Raw genomic sequence first — 20,073 nt, forward strand, 5'->3', positions numbered from 1 at the left:
TGGGGCTGACATGACATTGCAATTGGTCATGGTAAGAAGCTTTGTGGTGTATTCATGTACTGATGGTGGTTCTGGTGCTGTGTTCATGTACTGATGGTGGCTCTAGTACTGTATTCCTATACTGTTATTAGTTTTGATTCTGTAAAACCCAAAACTTGTCAGATAGCGTGATACATGGCTATGTTAATAAAGTATTGTGCAATCTGACAAGTCAAGGATTATTACATATGCATTTATGTTAGAAGCATAACATTTTAAAATTAAAGCACTGTAGCATGCCAAATATTAACACTGTGTAATATACTGTCATGATTTCACACTGAAAATTCCAGTGATTGAACATATTTTTTATGAACTCTGAAATATCACTGTCCACTTTAATTCCTATAAGCCCTACTATGAAAAAGACCATGTCAAGCAGAAAATATGTACATTGAAATTGTAACAATAACATTAACCACTTTACCCCCGAGGGTGGTTTGCACGTTAATTACTGGGCCAATTTTTACAATTCTGACCACTGTCCCTTTATGAGGTAATAACTAACGCTTCAACAGATCTTGACAATTTGAGAATCATATACAAGATTTCTCCCGCACATCCCCCCTACTCTGGAACTCTCTACCACAACATATCAGACTCTCGCCTACCATGGAAACCTCCAAAAAGAACCTGAAGACCTACCTCTTCCGATGAGCTTACAACCTGCAGTAACCACCGATCCACCAAACCTCTGCTCAACCAGCTCTACCCTTGCCTAGTGTATCCTCACCCATCCCTTGTAGATTGTGAGCCCTCGCGGGTAGGGTCCTCCCTCATCCTGTACCAGTCGTGACTTGTATTGTTTAAGATTACTGTACTTGTATGTATTATGTATACCCCTCCTCACATGTAAAGCGCCATGGAATAAATGGCGCTATAATAATAAATAATAATAATACTTCTGAGAATATTTTTTCGTGACATATTGTACTTCGTTAGTGGTAAAATTTCTTCGATTATGACTTCCATTTAAATGGAAAAATGGCAAAAATTTTGAAAATTTTGCAATTTTCAAACATTGAATTTTTATGCCATTAAACCAGAGAAATAGGTCACACAAAATAGTAGTTAATAAATAACATTTCCCACATGTCTACATTACATCTGCACAATTTTGGAAACAATTTTTTTTTTGTTAGAAAGTTATAAGCGTTAAAATTTGACCTGCTATTTCTCACTTTTACAACAAAACTTACAAAACCATTTTTTTTAGGGACTACCTCACATTTGAAGTCACTTTGATGGATCTATATAGCACAAAATAACCAAAATTGACACTATTCCAAAAACTGCACCTCTCAAGCTGATCAAAACCACATTCAAGAAGTTTATTAACCCTTCAGGTGTTTCACACTAGCAGAAGCAAAAATGATTTTTTTAGTCTCCAATTTTTAATTTTCCCAAGGGTAACAGGATAAATTTGACCCCAAAAGTTGTTGTCCAATTAGTCCTGAGTATGCAGATACCCCATATGTGGGGGGAACCACTGTTTGGGCGCATGGAAGGGCTTGGAAGGGAAGGAATACCGCTTGACTTTTTCAAACTAAAATTGGCTGGAACTGAGATCGGACGCCATGTTGCGTTTGGTGAGCCCTCGAGGTGCCTAAACAGTGGAAACCCTCCACAAGTGACCACATTTTGGAAACTAGACCCCATAAGGAACTTATCTAGATGTGTGGTGAGTAGAGTTGAGCGACTTTAGTCGGATCGGGTTTCATGAAACAAAATTTGTTTCAGATGAAACTGGTCCGACTAGGGCAAAAAAAGTCGGCGTTTCGTCTGAAACCCGACCCCAATGCAAGTCAATGGGGAATAAAAGTCGGCATTGAGCGGATGACATTCATCCACTCAATGCCGACTTTTATTCCCCATTGACTTGCATTGGGGTCGGGTTTCGTCCGAAACTCCGACTTTTTTTGCCCTAGTCGGATCAGTTTCATCTGAAACAAATTTTGTTTCATGAAACCCGATCCGACTAAAGTCGCTCAACTCTAGTGGTGAGCACTTTGAACCCCCAAGTGTTTCACTAAAGTTTATAATGCCCAGGCGTGAAAAAAAAATTTCCACAAAAATGATTTTTTTAGTCCCCAAAAGTTGTTGTCCAATTTGTCCTGAATACGATGGTACCTCATATGTGGGAGAAAACTACTGTTTGGCCACACATCAGGGCTCGGAAGGGAAGTAGTGATGTTTTGGAATGCAGACTGTGATGGAATGGTCTGTGGGAGTCATGTTCCGCTTGCAGAGCCCTTGATGTGCCTAAACAGTAGAAACCCCCCCATAAGTTACCCCATTTTGAAAACTAGACCCCCAAGGAACTTATCTAGATGTGTCCCCTTTTTGGAACTAACCTACTGTTACCTGTAAATCTAATTAAATTATTGCAAGAAAGTGTGGAACAATTTGAAGCAATGTTTCATACACAGGCCAAGTTTTTTGGGGCAGGTGTCGCATTGATAAATGGTGTCCTTGTGTATTACCCTTTCGTATCACACTCGGCACCTTTATTGCAGCTTATCTTTTCTTTCAGTTGGCAGGACCACCCCCGGGAAATGCTGACCTAGTACGATATGAGCACCTTCAGTTCCGGAAGTACTGGCGCCCTCTCCTTCCTGAGTGCCAAATATCAGGGCCTTAACCAATACCTCCTAGAACTGAAGGTACGATGTATCGGTGTGGCGTGCACATCATGACAGCAGGAAAGTGTTGAGCATTGCCATTTGTATGATGTGCATGACCAGCTTTTTGTATCACACCTTGGCCTTTCTCAAAGCACTGTACAGTTGGAGGAGTTGATTGGAGAGGTCAAAGCCCCCCCATGTTTTTGTGGTACCCCAGTACACAGTCCAGTTTGCTTACCTGTCTAGAGGTACCTCGTACAGTGCTGAGGGCACTGCCATCACCGTATATGGTGGTCAAGAGAAGGACATCCCTCTTGTCCTTGTACTTGACCACCAGCAGGTGGTCGCTACATTGGGATCTGCTGTCACCACTTCTGAGCATCTGCCCAAGTAGCATTTTCAGAAGGCCTCACTGATTTTTGTGGACAGTACCGCAGGCTGTGGTACCTCGTGCAGAGAAGGATTTGTAGAGTGGGATGCTGGTATAAAAGTTATCGGTGTAGAGGTGATAACCTTTATCCAGCAGCAGTGCACCAAATCTCACACAATTTTCCCACTCACTCCCAGGACAGGAGGACATTCAGGGGGTTCAATCCTGGTGTCCTTTCCTTCGTAAACTCTAAACCTGTGGTTGTACCCTAAGGTACTCTCACACAGTTTGTAGAGTTTCATTCCGTACTTGGCCCTCTTGCTGGGCAGGTACTGATGGAATCCGAGCCTTCCCCTAAAATTAGTTAAGGACTCATACATGCAGATGTCCCTTTGGGGCACGTACACTTCAGTAAACTTTTCGTTGAAGTGTTCGATGACCGTCCAAACTTTGAATATACGGTCAAAGTTGGGGTCATCTCGTTGGGGACACTGTGCATTATCATTATAATGCCGGAAATTGTGGATGGCCTCAAAACACATCAGGACCATGACCTTTTGGAACACTGGAGTGTTATATAAAATATCAACACTCCAATATTGCCAAAGTTTTGGCTTCTTCAGGATACCCTTGTGAAGGACCAGGCCCCAAAACTTCAACTGTGTCTACAGGAGACCAGTTAGAATATGATGCACCGGGGTTTTGTGCCAAAACTTGACGTGTGTACAAGTTAGTTTGGTCCACCATGAGGTTAACAAAATCCTCAGAGAATAAGACTTTGAAAAAGTCTTTCTGTCAGGCCGGTGGTGTCAAACTTGAGTCCTGATTCTGCCACAAAATCAGGAATCAGTTGCTCGTAACTTTCAAGGGGGCAAGGTCTATACGGGGTCTGTAATGGGGCGCGCTGGTTCAGCTTCATATTCGGGAATGGTGAGCGATGCCTCATCTTCTGTCCTGGGACATCTGTGGAGGAAGATGAGGAGGAGGAAGATGATGAGGATGAAGAATCCGAAAAGTTAAGAAATGTGGGATCCTCTCCATCGCATATGCCTCCTCCAATGAATAGCGCTGCTGGGACAAACGTGACTAGGGGTAAATTTTTTTTTTTTTTTTTTTTTTTTGAGTATGGTGCTTGTGTGTACTTTATTTATAACTGTATGTGTGGGGGGATAGTGATTGGTGCAAACTTGTCTGAAAAGAAAAAGCTAAAAGAAAAATCAAATAGGAAAAAAAATGTCTGAAAAGAAAAGTAAAACAGCGGGCACCAGCTTTGATAAGTGAACTGCGTCACTTATCAAAGTTCGGCAGCTGCTAAATGTGCGCACAGAGACAGCGCAAAGGGGGTGGACGGGGGTAAAAAGAGGGGGAAGGGGGAAGGGGGATTGGGGTGGATGAAGAGAGACTGGGCAGGGATCAGGGATGAACACTTACGGTTGTAGTCTCTCTTCTGTCTTCTTTCTTCAGCAGGGATTGTGGCGTTACAGGCTTTTGTAGCACCAAAAGGCCCAGCACAGGAGGAGATCTTGCAGTGTGACCACGCTGCAGGAATCCTTAGCTAGTGTGATCACATCAATCCCACCAATCTGAGCTGGCCCTGGTGACACCAATGTGGCTAGACACCGGCTTAGGATTGGAGCTCACTGGTCACTGGAAGGGCACAGCGCATTCACACCGCAGCTGTGCCCTGTGATTGGAGTGTTCAACGATTACATCGATCGTGCCAATCAGCAGCTGCAGGCCATGCCTGTCCTGTCCTTTGCACCATCCTAGGATCAGTGCTCTTACAGCACCGACCCAGGCAGGTTCCAGCAGGGCACAGCGCGGTAACATCGCACCAATCGATAGCGCCAATCTGAGGGGTGACGCTAACCTAGGATCGAGTACATCAGTACTCGATTCTAGCCTGGGACTTTTTCAGTCAATCTGATTGGCTGAATCAATGAGAAAGGCTGCCATTGGCTGTTCAGAATTGAACAGTCAATCACAGAGATCGGGAGGCCGGGTGGGCGGGGACAGCCCCCAGGATGCTGACACCATCTTCCAAGAGGTAAGATGGCACCAGATTTTAAAGCGAACACCGCGACTTAAGTCACAGTGTCACATTAAAGGGCTTGACGTACTATCTCGTCGATGGGAAGTAAGGCCTGGGACGGGATAGTACATCAGATGGCAGAAAGGGGTTAAAATACAATGATAAGCAATTGTTATTACCTTTGTCCAGATTGTAGAAGTTGAAAACCCTCATTAATGTGATCAAATGGCAAAGTATGGCTCACTAGTCCATCTAATTTAAATTTATCCGATAGGAAGTCAGCAACTAATCTGGGAATACATTCTTTGCTCTTCCATCCTGGAAATGAAAAATAAGATGATATTGTGTCATAACTGTCATTTATTCAGTTGCTTCTAAACTGTAAGCTTAAAGTTGCTCTCACGTGATATCACAATATAAGATTTAGTACAGTCCTGTCTTGTGAGATTGCCTTTTTTCACAAAAGCCTATGCAAAATGCAGTTCTTTTCTCACAACTTGGAAATTGCTTGTGCAGTTGAATGCTGTCAATATACAGTGGCATGTAAAAAATGTGCACCCCTGGGCAAAATTACTGTTGAATATGAAATGTTATTTAAAAAGGATTACATATTTCCTTTGTATGTTAGGCAAAATACAAATGTAATTTTTTACATTAAAAAAAAAATCAAGGAAGGAAAATGAGCAGGAACAAATCTCTAAGTGCGCCCAAACATCTTTGACTAAGGTTTCAGACCCCAATTAGACTGTAAGGGTTATGGCTTTTTCTCTTTCATAGTTAGGAAAGGTCAAGTAATGCAATTTTCCCAGCTTTATAAAAACACAGCCTCCTCTAACATTGTGCCGAAAACAGCAGCCATGGGTTCTTCTAAGCAGCTTCCCAGCATTCTGAAAATTAAAATGGTGGAGGCCCACAAAGCAGGAGAAGGCTAAAGGAAGATATTAAACAGTTTTCAAGTTGCCCTTTCCTCAGTTGGAAATCCAATTAAGAAATGGCAGTTAACAGGAACAGTGTAGGTCAAGATAAGGCCTGAAAGACAAAGCAAAGATTCAGTAAAAGCTGCTCATAGGATTGTTAGAGGTGCAAATCAGAACCCCCATTTGACTGCAAAAGACCTTCAGAAAAATTTAGCAGACTCTGGAGTTGTGGTACATTGTTCGACTATTCAGACACCTGCACAAATATTGCCTTCATGGAAGAGTCATCAGAAGAAAACCTCTCTTGCATCCTCACCATAAAATTCAGAGTCAGAAGTATACAAAAGAACATCTAAACAAGCCTGAAGTACTTTGGAAACAAGTACTGTGGACCAATGAGGTTAAAATTGAACGTTTAGGCCACAATCATCAAATGTACGAGTGGAGAAAACAAGCACAGGATTTCAAGAAAAGAACTTCTCTCGAACCATTATGCATGGGGGTGGATCAATCATGCTTTGGAGTGGAGTTGCAGCCAATGGCACGAGGAAAATGTCACGGGTAGAGGGAAGAATGGATTCATTAAAATTTCAACAAATTATTTATGCAAACATAACATCTATAAAAAAGCTGAAATTCAAAAGATGATTGCTTCTACAAATGGATAATAATCCTAAACACAAGTCAAAATACACAATAGACTGCCTCAAAATGCGCAAGATGAAGGTTTTACAATGGCCCTCATAGTCCCATGATGTGAACATCATTGAAAATTTGTGGCTAGACCTTGAAATAGTAGTGCATGCAAGATGACCCAGGAATCTCACAGAACTAGAAGAATTTTCCAAAGAAAGAATGGATGAAAATCCCTAGAACAAGAATTGATAGAATTTTGGCTAGCTATAAAAAGCATTTACAAGTGCTGAAACTTGCTAAATGCTACTTGCTACTAGGTACTAACCATGCAGGGTGTGCAAACTTTTGCATTGGCCCATTTTTTTTTGTAATTTTTAAAATGTAAAAAGATGGCATTATTATTATATTTTTGTTGCTTAAAATACAAAGGAAATGTGTCATCTTTAACTTTAGGCCTTTTAGAGATCACTTCATATTTAACTTGCTCAACTGTTCACAATAACTAATTTTGAAAAGGAGTGCCCAAACTTTTACATGGCATTGTACCACAGAGATACAGTGGGTACAGAAAGTATTCAGACCCCTTAAAATTTTTCACTCTTTGTTTCATTGCAACCATTTGGCAAATTCAAAAAAGTTCATTTTTTTCTCATTAATGTACACTAGGGTGACCGGATCTCATATGGGGGGAAAAAAAATGTTGGAATCTTGTCCGTCTGGACCCCACAAAACGATTCCCCTTTCCAGATATTGAGATAGCCAAAATTTGAGCTCGATCAAACGACGTTAACCCGTGCCACTCGTTGCTCAAAGTTTGAAAAAATCCAAATTGAGGTTTTTTTAAGATTTAGGTATTTTGCATAGTCTGTTAGACTATAAAGAATGTGACAACATTGCAGAAATAGCCCTGACCAAATTTTCGAACCATTTGTGGTATTTGAATGCAGAGTTGGTGGGATTATCGTTTTTTGATCCCACCATTACAGACAATGAAAAGTTGTTAATGGCTAATAAATTGCTCAGTAGCACAGATGAACCATCAGAGCACGCTAACCTACATGAGTTGATAATTTTACATAGTTATCTAATCTATTCTAGAGCTTTTGTTAAAGTAGTTTTTGAAACGTCAGAATATAATGCTCGGCATTTGCTTACAACTTGCAGGACATATTGCTTTTGTTCTTCATCTTTTGTCAGAAGGTCGTTAACCCCTTCACTACCAAGGGTGGTTTGCACGTTAACTACCGGGCCAATTTTTACAATTCTGACCACTGTACCTTTATGAGGTCATAACTCTGGAACGCTTTCATGGATCCCGATGATTCTGACATTGTTTTCTCGTGACATATTGTACTTCATGTTAGTGGTAAAATTGCATTCAAATAACTTGCGTTTATTTGTGAAAAAAACGGAAATTTGGCGAAAATTTTGAAAATTTCGCAATTTTCCAACTTTTAATTTTTATGCCCTTAAATCACAGCGATACGGCACATAAAAAACTTAATACATAACATTTCCCACATGTTTACTTTACATCAGCACAATTTTGGAACCAACATTTTTTATTGTTAGGAAGTTATAAGGGTTAAAAATTGACCAGCGATTTCTCATTTTTGCAACACCATTTTATTTTTAGGGACCACTTCACATTTGAAGCCACTTTGAGGGGTCTATATGATAGAAAATACCCAAAAGTGACACCATTCTAAAAACTGCACCCCTTAAGGTGCTTAAAACCACATTCAAGAAGTTTATTAACCCTTTAGGTGCGTCACAGGAATTTTTTGAATATTAAAAAAAAAACTTTTTTTCACACAAAAAAATACTTCAGGTTCAATTTTCTTTATTTTACCAAGGGTAACAGGAGAAATTGGACTGCAAAAGTTATTGGGCAATTTGTCCTGAGTACGCTGATACCTGATATGTGGGGGGGAACCACTGTTTCGGCGCATGTCAGAGCTCAGAATGGAAGGAGCGCCGTTTGACTTTTTCAATGCAAAATTGGCTGGAATTCAGATCGGACGCCATGTCACGTTTGGCGAGCCCCTGATGTACCTAAACAGTGGAAACCCCCCCAAGTGACCCCATTTTGGAAACTAGACCTCCCAAGGAACTTATCTAGATATGTGGTGAGAACTTTGAACCCACAAGGGCTTCACAGAAGTTTATAACGTACAGCGGTACAATTAAAAAATCATATTTTTTCCACAAAAATGATCTTTTCACCCCCAATTTTTATTTTTCCAAGGGTAACAAGACCCTAAAAGATATTGTGCAATTTATCCTGAGTACGCTGATACCCCACATGTGGGTGTAAACCACTATTTGGGCGTATGGCAGAGCACGGAAGGCAAGCAGCGCCATTTGATGTTTTTGGCTGGAATTGAGATCGGACACCATGTCGCGTTAGGAAAGCCCCTGATGTACCAAAACAGTAGAAACCCCCCACAAATGACACCATTTTGGAAACTAGACCCCCCAAGGAACTTATCTAGATGTGTGGTGAGCACTTTGAACCCCCCAGTGCGTCACTGAAGTTTATAACGTCCGGGCATGAAAATAAAAAAATCATATTTTTTCCACAAACATCATCTTTTAGTCCCCATTTTTATATTTTCCCAAGGGTAACAGGAGAAATTGGACCCCAAAAGTTGTTGTCCAATTTGTCCTGAGTACGCTGATACCTCATATGTGGGAGAAAACTACTGTATGGGCACACGTCGGGGCTCGGAAGGGAAGTAGTGACGTTTTGGAATGCAGACTTTGATGGAATGGTCTGCGGGTGTCATGTTGCGTTTGGAGAGCCCCTGATGTACCTAAACAGTGGAAACCCCCCACAAGTGACCCCATTTTGGAAACTAGACCCCCTAATGAACTTATCTAGATGTGTGGTGAGCACTTTGAACCCCCCAGTGCTTCACAGAAGTTTATAACGACCGGGCGTGAAAATAAAAATATCGTATTTTTTCAACAAACATCATCTTTTAGTCCCCATTTTTTTTATTTTCCCAAGGGTAACAGGAGAAATTGGACCCCAAAAGTTGTTGTCCAATTTGTCCTGAGTACGCTGATACCTCATATGTGGGAGAAAACTACTGTATGGGCACACGTCGGGGCTCGGAAGGGAAGTAGTGACGTTTTGGAATGCAGACTTTGATGGATTGGTATGCGGGTGTCATGTGCGTTTGGAGAGCCCCTGATGTACCTAAACTATTGAAACTCCCCACAAGTGACCCCATTTTGGAAACTAGACCCCCCACGGAGCTTATCTAGATGTGTGGAGAGCACTTTGAACCCCCAAGTGCTTCACAGAAGTTTATAACGCCTGGGCGTGAAAATAAAAAAAAAACATTTTTTTCCGCAAAATTATATTTTTGCCCCCAATTTTTTATTTTCCTAAGGGTAACAGGAGAAATTGGACCCCAAAAGTTGTTTTGTAATTTGTCCTGAGTAGGCCGATACCCTACATGTGGGGGTAAAACACTGTTTGGGCACATGGCAGAGCTTGGAAGGGAAGGAGCACCATTTGACTTTTTCAATGCAGAATTGGCTGGAATTGAGATCAGACGCCATGTTGCCTTTGGAGAGCACCTGATGTGCCCAAACAGTGGAAACCCCCAATTATAACTCCAACCCTAACCTCAACACACCCCTAACCCTAATCTGAGCCCTAGCCATAACCCTAGCCCTAACCCTAGCCCTAGCGGGAAAATGGAAATAAATACATTTTCTTTTAGTTTTATTATTTTTCCCTAACTAAGGGGGTGATAACGGGGGGTTTGATTTACGATTTATGGCGGTTTTTATGTTTGGCGGCTGTCGCACGCTAAAAGACGCTTTTTATTGTAAAAATAGTTTTTGCATCACCACATATTGAGCGCTATAATTTTTCCGTATTTTGACCTACCGAGTCATGTTAGGTCTTATTTTTTGCGGGACGAGTTGACGTTTTTATTGGTACCATTTTCGGGCACGTGACATGTTTTGATCGCTTTTTATTCCGATTTTTGGGACGCAGAATGAACAAAAACCAGCGTTTCATGAATTTCTTTTGGGGGGGTGCGTTTACACCGTTCCGCGTGCGGTAAAATTGATAAAGCGGTTTTATTCTTCGGGTCAGTACGGTTACAGCGATACCTCATTTAGGTCTTTTTTTATGTTTTGTCGGTTTTTTGCAATGAAAACAATTTTATATAAAAAATAATTATTTTTGTATCGCTTTATTCTGCGAGCTATAACTTTTATATTTTTTGCGGATGATGCTGTATGGCGGCTCGTTTTTTGCGGGACAAGATGATGTTTTCAGCGGTACCATGCATATTTATATGCGTCTTTTTGATCGCGCGTTATTGCACTTTTTGTTCGGTGGTATGATAATAAATCATTTTTTGCTTCGTTTTTTATTTTTATTTTTTAAGGGGTTCGCTAAAGGGGTTAACTAATGGGACAGTTTTATAGGGCAGGTCATTACGGACGCGGCGATACCAAATATGTGTACTTTTATTGTTTTTGGGTTTTTTTATTTTGAAAAAATGGATTTATTGGGGAATATTTTTTTTTTTTTTTTTTTTTACTAATTTATTTAGCGATTTTTTTTAATTATTTTTAACACTTTTTTTTTTTTTTTTTACTTTATTACCTTGTCCCAGGTGGGACATCACTGTCCTGTGACAGATCGCTGATCTGTCACATCACAGATCACTGTGACAGATCAGCGATCTGTCACAGGCACTGCTGCAGACTTCCTCATGCCTGCGCTTTGCAGGCAGTGAGGAAGTCAGCTCCCTGCAGGCCCCCGTCTCCATCTTGGATCCGGGGGCCTGTAGGGAAAGAGCCCCCCGCCGCAGCGCTGCACATTGCGCTGCCGTGGGGGGCTCAGGGAAGCACGGAGGGAGCCCCCTCCCTGCCGATGCTTCCCTTTAACCCCCGGTACACCGCGATCGCGTTTGATCGCGGTGTGCAAGGGGTTAACGTGTCGGGGGCGGTCCGTGACCGCCCCTGACACATTGTGCCGGGTGTCAGCTATGATAATTAGTTGACACTCGGCCGCGATCAGCGGCGCTAACCACGTGGGCGCCGCTGATCGCGATGACGTAATATTCCGTCCATGGTAATTAGGTCCATGGTCACATGGACGGAATATTACGTCAATTGTAGGTAAGGGGTTAAAGTCGGTTACTTCCTACCTCTTTTAATTTTTCTTTCCTAACTTTTGGCTTTACAACCCTAGCATGCTCTGATGGTTCATCTGTGCTACTGAGCAATTTATTAGCCATTAACAACTTTTCATTGTCTGTAATGGTGGGATCAAAAAATGATAATCCCACCAACTCTGCATTCAAATACCACAAATGGTTCGAAAATTTGGTCAGGGCTATTTCTGCAATGTTGTTGTCACATTCTTTATAGTCTAACAGACTATGCAAAATACCTAAATCTTAAAAAACCTCAATTTGGATTTTTTCAAACTTTGAGCAACAAGCGGCACGGGTTAACGTCGTTTGAGCGAGCTCAAATTTTGGCTCTCTCAATATCTGGAAAGGGGAATCGTTTTGTGGGGTCCAGACGGACAAAATTCCGACATTGATTTTTTGTGGTCACCCTAATGTACACTCTGCACCCCATCATGACTGAAAAAAAAAACAGAAATGTAGAAATTTTTGAAAATCTATTAAGAAAGAAAAACTGAAATATCACATAGTCATAAGTATTCAGACCCTTTGCTCAGACACTCATATTTATGTCACATGCTGTCGACTTCCTTGTGATCCTCCTTTAGATGGTTCTACTCCTTCATTGGAGTCCAGCTGTGTTTAATTAAACTCATAGGACTTGATTTGGAAAGGCACACCCCTGTCTATATAAGACCTCACAAATCACAGTGGATGTCAGACCTAATGAGAATCATGAGGTCAAAGGAACTGGCCAAGGAGCTCAGAGACAGAATTGTGGCAAGGCACAGACCTGGCCAAGGTTACAAAAGAATTTATGCAGTACTCAAGGTTCCTAAGAGCACATTGGCCTCCATAATCCTTAAATGGAAGAAGTTTGGGACCACCAGAAGTCTTAATAGACCTGACCGTCCAGCCAAACTGAGCAATTGTGGGAAAAGAGCCTTGCTGAGAAAGGTAAAAAAGGACCCCAAGATCACTGCGACTGAGCTCCAGAGATGCAGTAGGGGAATGGGAGACAGTTCCACAAAGTCAACTATCACTGCAGCCCAACACCACTCGGGCCTTTAGGGCAGAGTGACCTGACGGAAGCCTCTCCTCAGTGCAAGATATAGAGTTTGCTAAAAAATACATGAAGGACTCCCAAACTATGAGAAATAAGATTTTCTGGTCTGACGAGACGAAGACAGAACTTTTTGGTGATAATTCCAAGCGTTATGTATGGAGAAAACCAGGCACTGCTCATCACCTGCCCAATACAATCCCGACAGTGAAACATGGTGGTGGCAGAACCATGCTATGGGGGTGTTTTTCAGCTGCAGGGACAGGACATTTGGTTGCAATTGAAAGAAACATGAATGTTGCCAAGTACAGAGATATCCTGGATGAAAACCTCTTCCAGAGTGCTCGGGACCTCAGACTTGGCCGAAGGTTCACCTTTCAACAAGACAATGACCCTAAGCACACAGCTAAAATAACAAAGTAGTGGCTTTGGAACAACTCTGTGACCATTCTTGACTGGCCCAGCCAGAGCCCTGACCTAAACCCAATTGAGCATCTCTGGAGAGACCTCAAAATGGCTGTCCACCAACATTCACATCCAACCTGACGTAACTGGAGAGGATCTGCAAGGAAGAATGGCAGAGGATCCCCAAGTCCAGTTATGAGAAACTTGTTGCATCATTCCCAAGAAGACTCATGGCTGTACTAGCTCAAATGGTTGCTTCTACTCAATACAGAGCAAAGGGTCTGAATGCTTATGACCATGTGATATTTCAGTTTTCTTTTTAATAAATTTGCAAAAATTTCTACATTTCTGTTTTATTTTCATTCAAGATGGGGTGCAGAGTGTACATTAAATGAGAAAAAAATGAACTTTTTTGTATTTACCAAATGGCTGCAATGAAACAGAGTGAAAATTTTAAAGGGGTCTGAATACTTTCTGTACCCACTGTAAATATTAAAACAAAAAAGGCAGAAGTGTTTTTTCAAAATATTTGCATAAAGTCACTGAAGATATGAAGTGTGGACAATTTTGCTTTTAATTCTTTCCAGACTCTTTTACAGAGTCTGGAAAGAATTAAAAGGCAAATTTGTCTACATTTCTTATTTCCAGCGACTGTACATGAATATTTGGAAAAAAGAAAACTATATTGAAGGGACATTATACTCATCAATGGTGACTATCGATCATGAAAGTGTACTTGTTTTTGTATATGAAATTAATTACAGTAAAAAAAATTAATGCATACTGAAACTGTTTTTCGTGCATTTCCTTATTAAGCTTTTATACATGGATGAGAAGAGTGACAGTCCATGAATGCACATCACTCCCTGTCTCCATTTATATTTTTTTATCTATTGTATTTTTTAAATAGATTTTTTCCCCCCTTATCTCACTTGTAATTTCCCCTTTCCCTATTTTTAATTTCAATATATTAAAAATGAATGGGGTCATCCAAAACTACAGTCAGGGTTGGGACAAGGGGTAGGTAAGGTAGGAGGCTGCCTAGGGCACCATTATCAGACCTGGCACTTTGAGCTGTGCTTGGTGCCACTTACGTTCTGAGCATCCGCACCAGGTGCAGACTGACTGCTGAACACTGCTTCTCTTCTGAAGAAACACTATTTGACTTGCCTAGTATCTGACCCTGAATATTAGTACTGCGAGTAATATTATGGTATGGGATTTTAAGCAATTCTAACATATTTAGTAAAATGACTTCACAATCAATCTCTCTTTCAAGATGTATTGATCTCCTCATACCTCCAAAAATGCTCCCTTTCCATGTACGACCTGTGAAGAGTAGATATGGATCAAAAGTTATATGTGCATTTGGAGGCGCCCCTCCTATTATCACACTGGTTCCATATCCCATGTGAGTACAATCCAATGCGGCTTTCTAAAAAAAAAGAAGAAAAAAAAAGGCACACATTAAAACAAGAAATAAGAAATATGCTAAAGGGTGGATTCATCTGTGTATACTGCTCTTCCTCACGCGGGATATATATATAAAAAAAGGATTTAAAAATTACATGCATGCACAATTTTGAGAAATGTGATCTGACAAGTATGAACATTTTGCCCGAAATATTTGCACATAAGTATTATGGAAGGCAGTTAAAAATTCTGACGATTATGCAGAGCTTTGTAATGTACGACTAACATTGGTATCCCAAAGTTCTATCCTAAGATCCACGTTGCCAGGAAATTTCATAAATTGGGAATCTGTTGAAAGGGAGTATTATCATACTGTAATATACAGTCCCTTGGCAGACTTATGGTAAAGGACTCGTTTTCTTTGGAAAGAGTTTTTCTTATTCGAAGCTTCTGCTACCTCCAGCAATCAGATATAATCTGCAGGAGAACATGACAGTGATTGTCCAAGACTTATTTTCGTGATTTAAATGTATCTCCTAATAACAGGATAAGTTATAACTTGCGGATTGTTGGGGGGGGGGGGGTGTCCTGACACTGGGATTACCATTGATCTGAAATTCTCCATTGAAATGAAATGATTGCAATTCAATCATTATGGGACTGCTGGAAATAACCAAATATCTGGTAGTTTCACAGAGAATAAAATGGAGCAGTTGCATGAACGTGGAATTTTTTTTTCGGGGGGTGGGATGCATTTTTCAGCCATACACCTACATTTTAAAGTAAGTGTGCACTTAAAATGATAACTACTGGTAACTAAAATTGCAATGTTTTCAAGCAGTTATGGTGAAATATCTTTGAAGAAGCCTTATGCCTTATACAAGTTTCGTTAACTGCCCCCATGTTTGTTTTAAAAATGGTCATTTTTTGCTATAAGAACAGCAGCAAAGGGTCAAAATAAGAGAACAATGATAAACCAGGTAGACATACTGTCATACTTGCCATAGCATCTGTACTTCCAATACACTCAAAAGAATAATGTACTCCATGTCCTGTCATTTCAATTATGACTTCCTCTACCGGCTTGCTGTAATCCTTTGGGTTGATGCAATCAGTAGCACCAAATGCCATTGCCGTTCCAAACTTGCTGCTGTTTATATCTATGGCTATTATTCTTGAAGCTCCAGATAGTTTACAGCCTATAATGACTGACAGGCCAATGGCTCCTAAACCGAATATTGCACAGGAAGAGCCCGGTTCTACCTACACAGACACAAAACAAGGTTTATTGGATTCACCATCTAGTCCTTGTGCCAAATCATTCTTGGTGTAGATTTACATTTAGTGCTAAGCTACAGAGCACATAAAATGTTGCACCTTCAAGGATACCTTTTAGCTTTACCCTGTGATAGCACACTGTACGTGTAAATCTGGCAGCTCTTAACAGGTTCTTCACAGAAAGGCTTTGCCTAAACCAGGGTTCCCCAACTCCAGTCATCAAGGCCCACCAACAGTTCAGGTGATGCAATTATCACTTGAGCAATACTAAGGAAATCTTGAAAACATGATCTGTTGGTGGGCCTTGAGGACTGGAGTTGGGGCACTCTGGCCTAAACCACTCCGCTTAAGCAGCATCAATGCATTATCTATACTAATGAGGCACAAAACGTTCTCTTGACACTTAACAGCTAATTTAACATGCTCAATGTCTTGTGCGGTGTTGAGTTACAGTTTTCTGCTTCAAAAAGCAAAATGGAGGCCATTTTTAAGATTTTTTTCATTGCAATTCTGGCAAAACACACCTTAATAAAGTGTCAATATTTTTGGACAACTTGAGGGTTGCGGAAAAATATTGCATCATTTACACACCAGTCATGACTAACTGCGCCAACATGGGTGTAACATGGAATGGAAGTTAATAAGTTATGCCATTTTACTGACTGGAGTACATTTCTGGCTGTATCACACACTGGATAACACTTAAACCTAATTCATTAAGTGGCATGCTTAAGCAAAGCCCCTTCATTAACCCCTTCCCGACCTGTGACACAGCGTATGCGTCATGAAAGTCGGTGCCAATCCGACCCATGACGCATGCCCTGTGTCATGACTTCAAAGCCCCCCTGCGGGTTGGGTGACCCGGGGTCATGGAAAGGTCCGATGCTGAAATAGCATCGGACATGGCTGGAGACACTAAGTTAACCCCCCCGCCGACTGATGGCACCAATCGGCCGCCGCTGTCACAATCTGCCCCCCTCCCCCTTCCCTCTGCTCCCCCCACCTTCTGATCCCCCCACGATGCTCACTAACCCCCCCATGGCCGTCCTGGTGTCCCGCCGTCCCGATCCATGGGTGCCTCCGTCTTGGAGAATGGCAGGCGCATGCGCAGTGCGCCCGCCAGCATTTCCCGGCAGCAGATTCATTTTTTTTTATTTTGATCACTGTAATAAACTCTCAGAGTGATCAAAATAAAAAAAAAAGTAAATCAACGCCCCCCTTATCACCCCCATAGGGACAAATAATAAAATATTTTTATTTTTCAATTAGGGTTAGAAATAGGGTTAGGGTTAGGGCTAGGGCTAGGTTTGTGATTAGGGTTGGGATTAGGGTTAGGGGTGTGTTCGGGTTAGGGTTGTGATTAGGGTTAGGGGTGTGTTGGGGTTAGGATTGGAGTTAGAATTGAGGGGTTTCCACTGTTTAGGCATATCAGGGGGTCTCCAAACACGACATGGCGCCAATTATTCCAGCCAATTTTGCGGTCAAAAAGTCGAACAGTGCTGCCTCCATTCCGAGCCCCGACGTGTGCCCAAACAGTGGTTTACCCCCACATACGGGGTATCAGTGTACTCAGGAAAAATTGCACAACAACTTTGGGGGTCTAATTTCTCCTGTTACCCTTGGGAAAATTAAAAATTGGGGGCTAGAAAAATAATTTTTGTGGAGAAAAAATTATTTTTTATTTTCACGGCTCTACGTTATAAACTTCTGTTAAGCACTTGGGGGTTCAACGTGCTCACCACACATCTAGATTAGTTCCTTGGGTGGTCTAGTTTCCAAAATGGGGTCACTTGTGGGGGGTTTCCACTGTTTAGGTACATCAGGGGCTCTGTAAATGTAACATGATGCCCGCAGACCATTCTATCAAGTCGACATTTGAAAACGTCACTACTTCCCTTCCGAGCCCCATCATGTGCCCAAACAGTGGTCGCCCCCCCACATATGGGGTACCAGCGTACTCAGGACAAACTGGACAACAACTTTTGGGGTCCAATTTATTCTGTTACTCTTGTGAAAATAAAAAATAGTGGGCTAAATATCATTTAGAGGGAAAAAATTTTTTTTTTTTATTTTCACGGTTCTGCGTTATAAACTTCTGTGAAGCACTTGGGGGTTCAGAGTGCTCACCACACATCTAGATAAGGTCCTTAGGGGGTCTAGTTTCCAAAATGGGGTCATTTGTGGGGGAGCTCCAAAGTTTAGGCACACAGGGGCTCTCCAAACACCACATGGTGTCCGCTAACGATTGGAGCTAATTTTCCATTCAAAAAGTCAAATGACGCTCCTTCCCTTCCGGGCCCTGCCGTGCGCCCAAACAGTGGTTTATGACCACATATGAGGTATCGTTGTACTCAGGAGAAATTGCCCAACAAATTTTAGGATCCATTTTATCCTGTTACCCACGTGAAAATGAAAAAATTGATGCTAAAAGAAAATTTTTGTTGGAAAAATTAAAATGTCCATTTTTTCCATCCACGTTGCTTGAGTTCCTGTGAAGCACCTGAAGGGTTAATAATCTTCTTGAATGTAGTTTTAAGTAGCTTGAGGGGTGCAGTTTTTAGAATGGTGTCACTTTTGGGCATTTTCTGCCATATAGACCCCTCAAAGTGACTTCAAATGTGAGGTGGTCCCTAAAAAAAATGGTTTTGTAAATTTTGTTGTAAAAATGAGAAATCACTGGTCAACTTTTAACCCTTATAACTTCCTAACAAAAAAATTTTGTTTCCAAAATTGTGCTGATGTAAAGTAGACATGTGAGAAATGTTATTTAGTAACTATTTTGTGTCACATACTTCTCTGGTTTAACAGAATAAAGATTCAAAATTTGAAAATTGCAAAATTTTAAAAATTTTCACCAAATTTCCATTTTTTTCACAAATAAACGCAAAAATTATTGACCTAAATTTACCACTAACATGAAGCCGAATATGTCATGAAAAAACAACCTCAGAATCGCTAGGATGTGTTGAAGCGTTCCTGAGTTATTAACTCATAAAGGGACACTGGTCAGAATTGCAAAAAATGGCCAGGTCATTGAGGTCAAAATAGCCTGGGTCATGAAGGGGTTAAGGATGAATTGGCCTTTAAAAAGAGAAAAGTATTGGAACACAAGTTTAGGCTAAATTCCCACAGTAAGTATTTGGTGAGCTTCTAATACAGCCTGCTGCAGACCCCCTTGCCTGTTATAATGGTACTCTTGTGACACCAGACATTTTTTGGAGACCAAGATTGTGATATATAAAGATGTAAGGAAACATACAAACACAAACATAGCGGGTGAAATAAGTTTTGTCACCAATTTTCTAAGTAAATACATTTCTAAAAGATGCTAATTGACATGAAAGTGAGCACTGTTGTGGCCAAAATCTGGAAGTTGAAAGAACAATTTCATCATAAGCAGGCCATAACCAGGTGTTCCCGGCAAGATTTCAGACAGAGGGGTGAGGTCTAAGGGGTAAGGTTTCTCCTTCTTGAGAGTGACATACCACCTCTGGCTTGTCAAGGTAAGAAGGCTTATTCGCTGTGCAATGCTCCTCTGGGAAAATATGTAAATTGCCTCTTCAGAGAGGAAGAGGACTTGAACTCTATAGCGCCACCTGTTGGTAGTAGCGATCCTACAAGTCATAATCAACCCTTTAACGATTCTTGTAATATGACTTAGGATAAAAGCCAAAGCAGAATCTCAATTTGCAGACACGGTGTTTCGGGCTATTGGCCCTCGTCAGTGCAAAGTATTAGAACTGATTTGGCTAGGTGACAGGCTCTGGACTGAGGTCTAAGGGGTAAGGTTTCTCCTTGTGGGGTGAAAAGAGTTATCAGAAGTGTTGTCCAAGAGCCAAGGACCACTTGTGGGAGTTACATAAAGATCTGGAATCAGCAGGTACAATTGTTTCAAGGAAAACCATAAGTAATGCACTCAACATCCATGGCTTGTTTGCACACTCACCACTCAAGACTCGTGTTGAAAACAAGCATGTTCAAGTGTATTTAAATTTTGTTTGACAACATTTAGATAAGAATGTGAAATATGGGGAAAATATAGGCTGGTCAGATGAGACCAAAATTGAAGTCTTTGGATACCATAATACACTCTATATTTGGAGTTCAAAAGGTCCTGCATATCAC

At 41.2% G+C, this 20,073-nt stretch overlaps 1 protein-coding gene across 5 annotated transcripts in view; it reads right to left on the minus strand.

The window, feature by feature from the left end:
* Positions 1-20,073, minus strand: part of LOC141100851 (alcohol dehydrogenase 1-like) — an 80,693-nt gene that overhangs the window by 6,850 nt on the left and 53,770 nt on the right. For 4 of the 5 annotated variants that reach the window (XM_073589582.1, XM_073589563.1, XM_073589573.1 and 1 more), the window contains exons 6-8: positions 15,661-15,933; positions 14,557-14,692; positions 5,245-5,383 (exon numbers count right to left, since the gene is read on the minus strand). In XM_073589582.1, the coding sequence (XP_073445683.1) occupies positions 5,245-5,383; positions 14,557-14,692; positions 15,661-15,933 (548 nt within the window). The remainder of the gene's footprint in view (positions 1-5,244; positions 5,384-14,556; positions 14,693-15,660; positions 15,934-20,073) is intronic. The other variant, XM_073589556.1, reaches the window with a different exon arrangement.

This window comes from Dendrobates tinctorius, unplaced genomic scaffold, assembly GCF_039654945.1.
Source record: "Dendrobates tinctorius isolate UK_male_01 unplaced genomic scaffold, ASM3965494v1 ptg000011l, whole genome shotgun sequence".
Classification (NCBI taxonomy): Eukaryota; Metazoa; Chordata; class Amphibia; order Anura; family Dendrobatidae; genus Dendrobates; species Dendrobates tinctorius.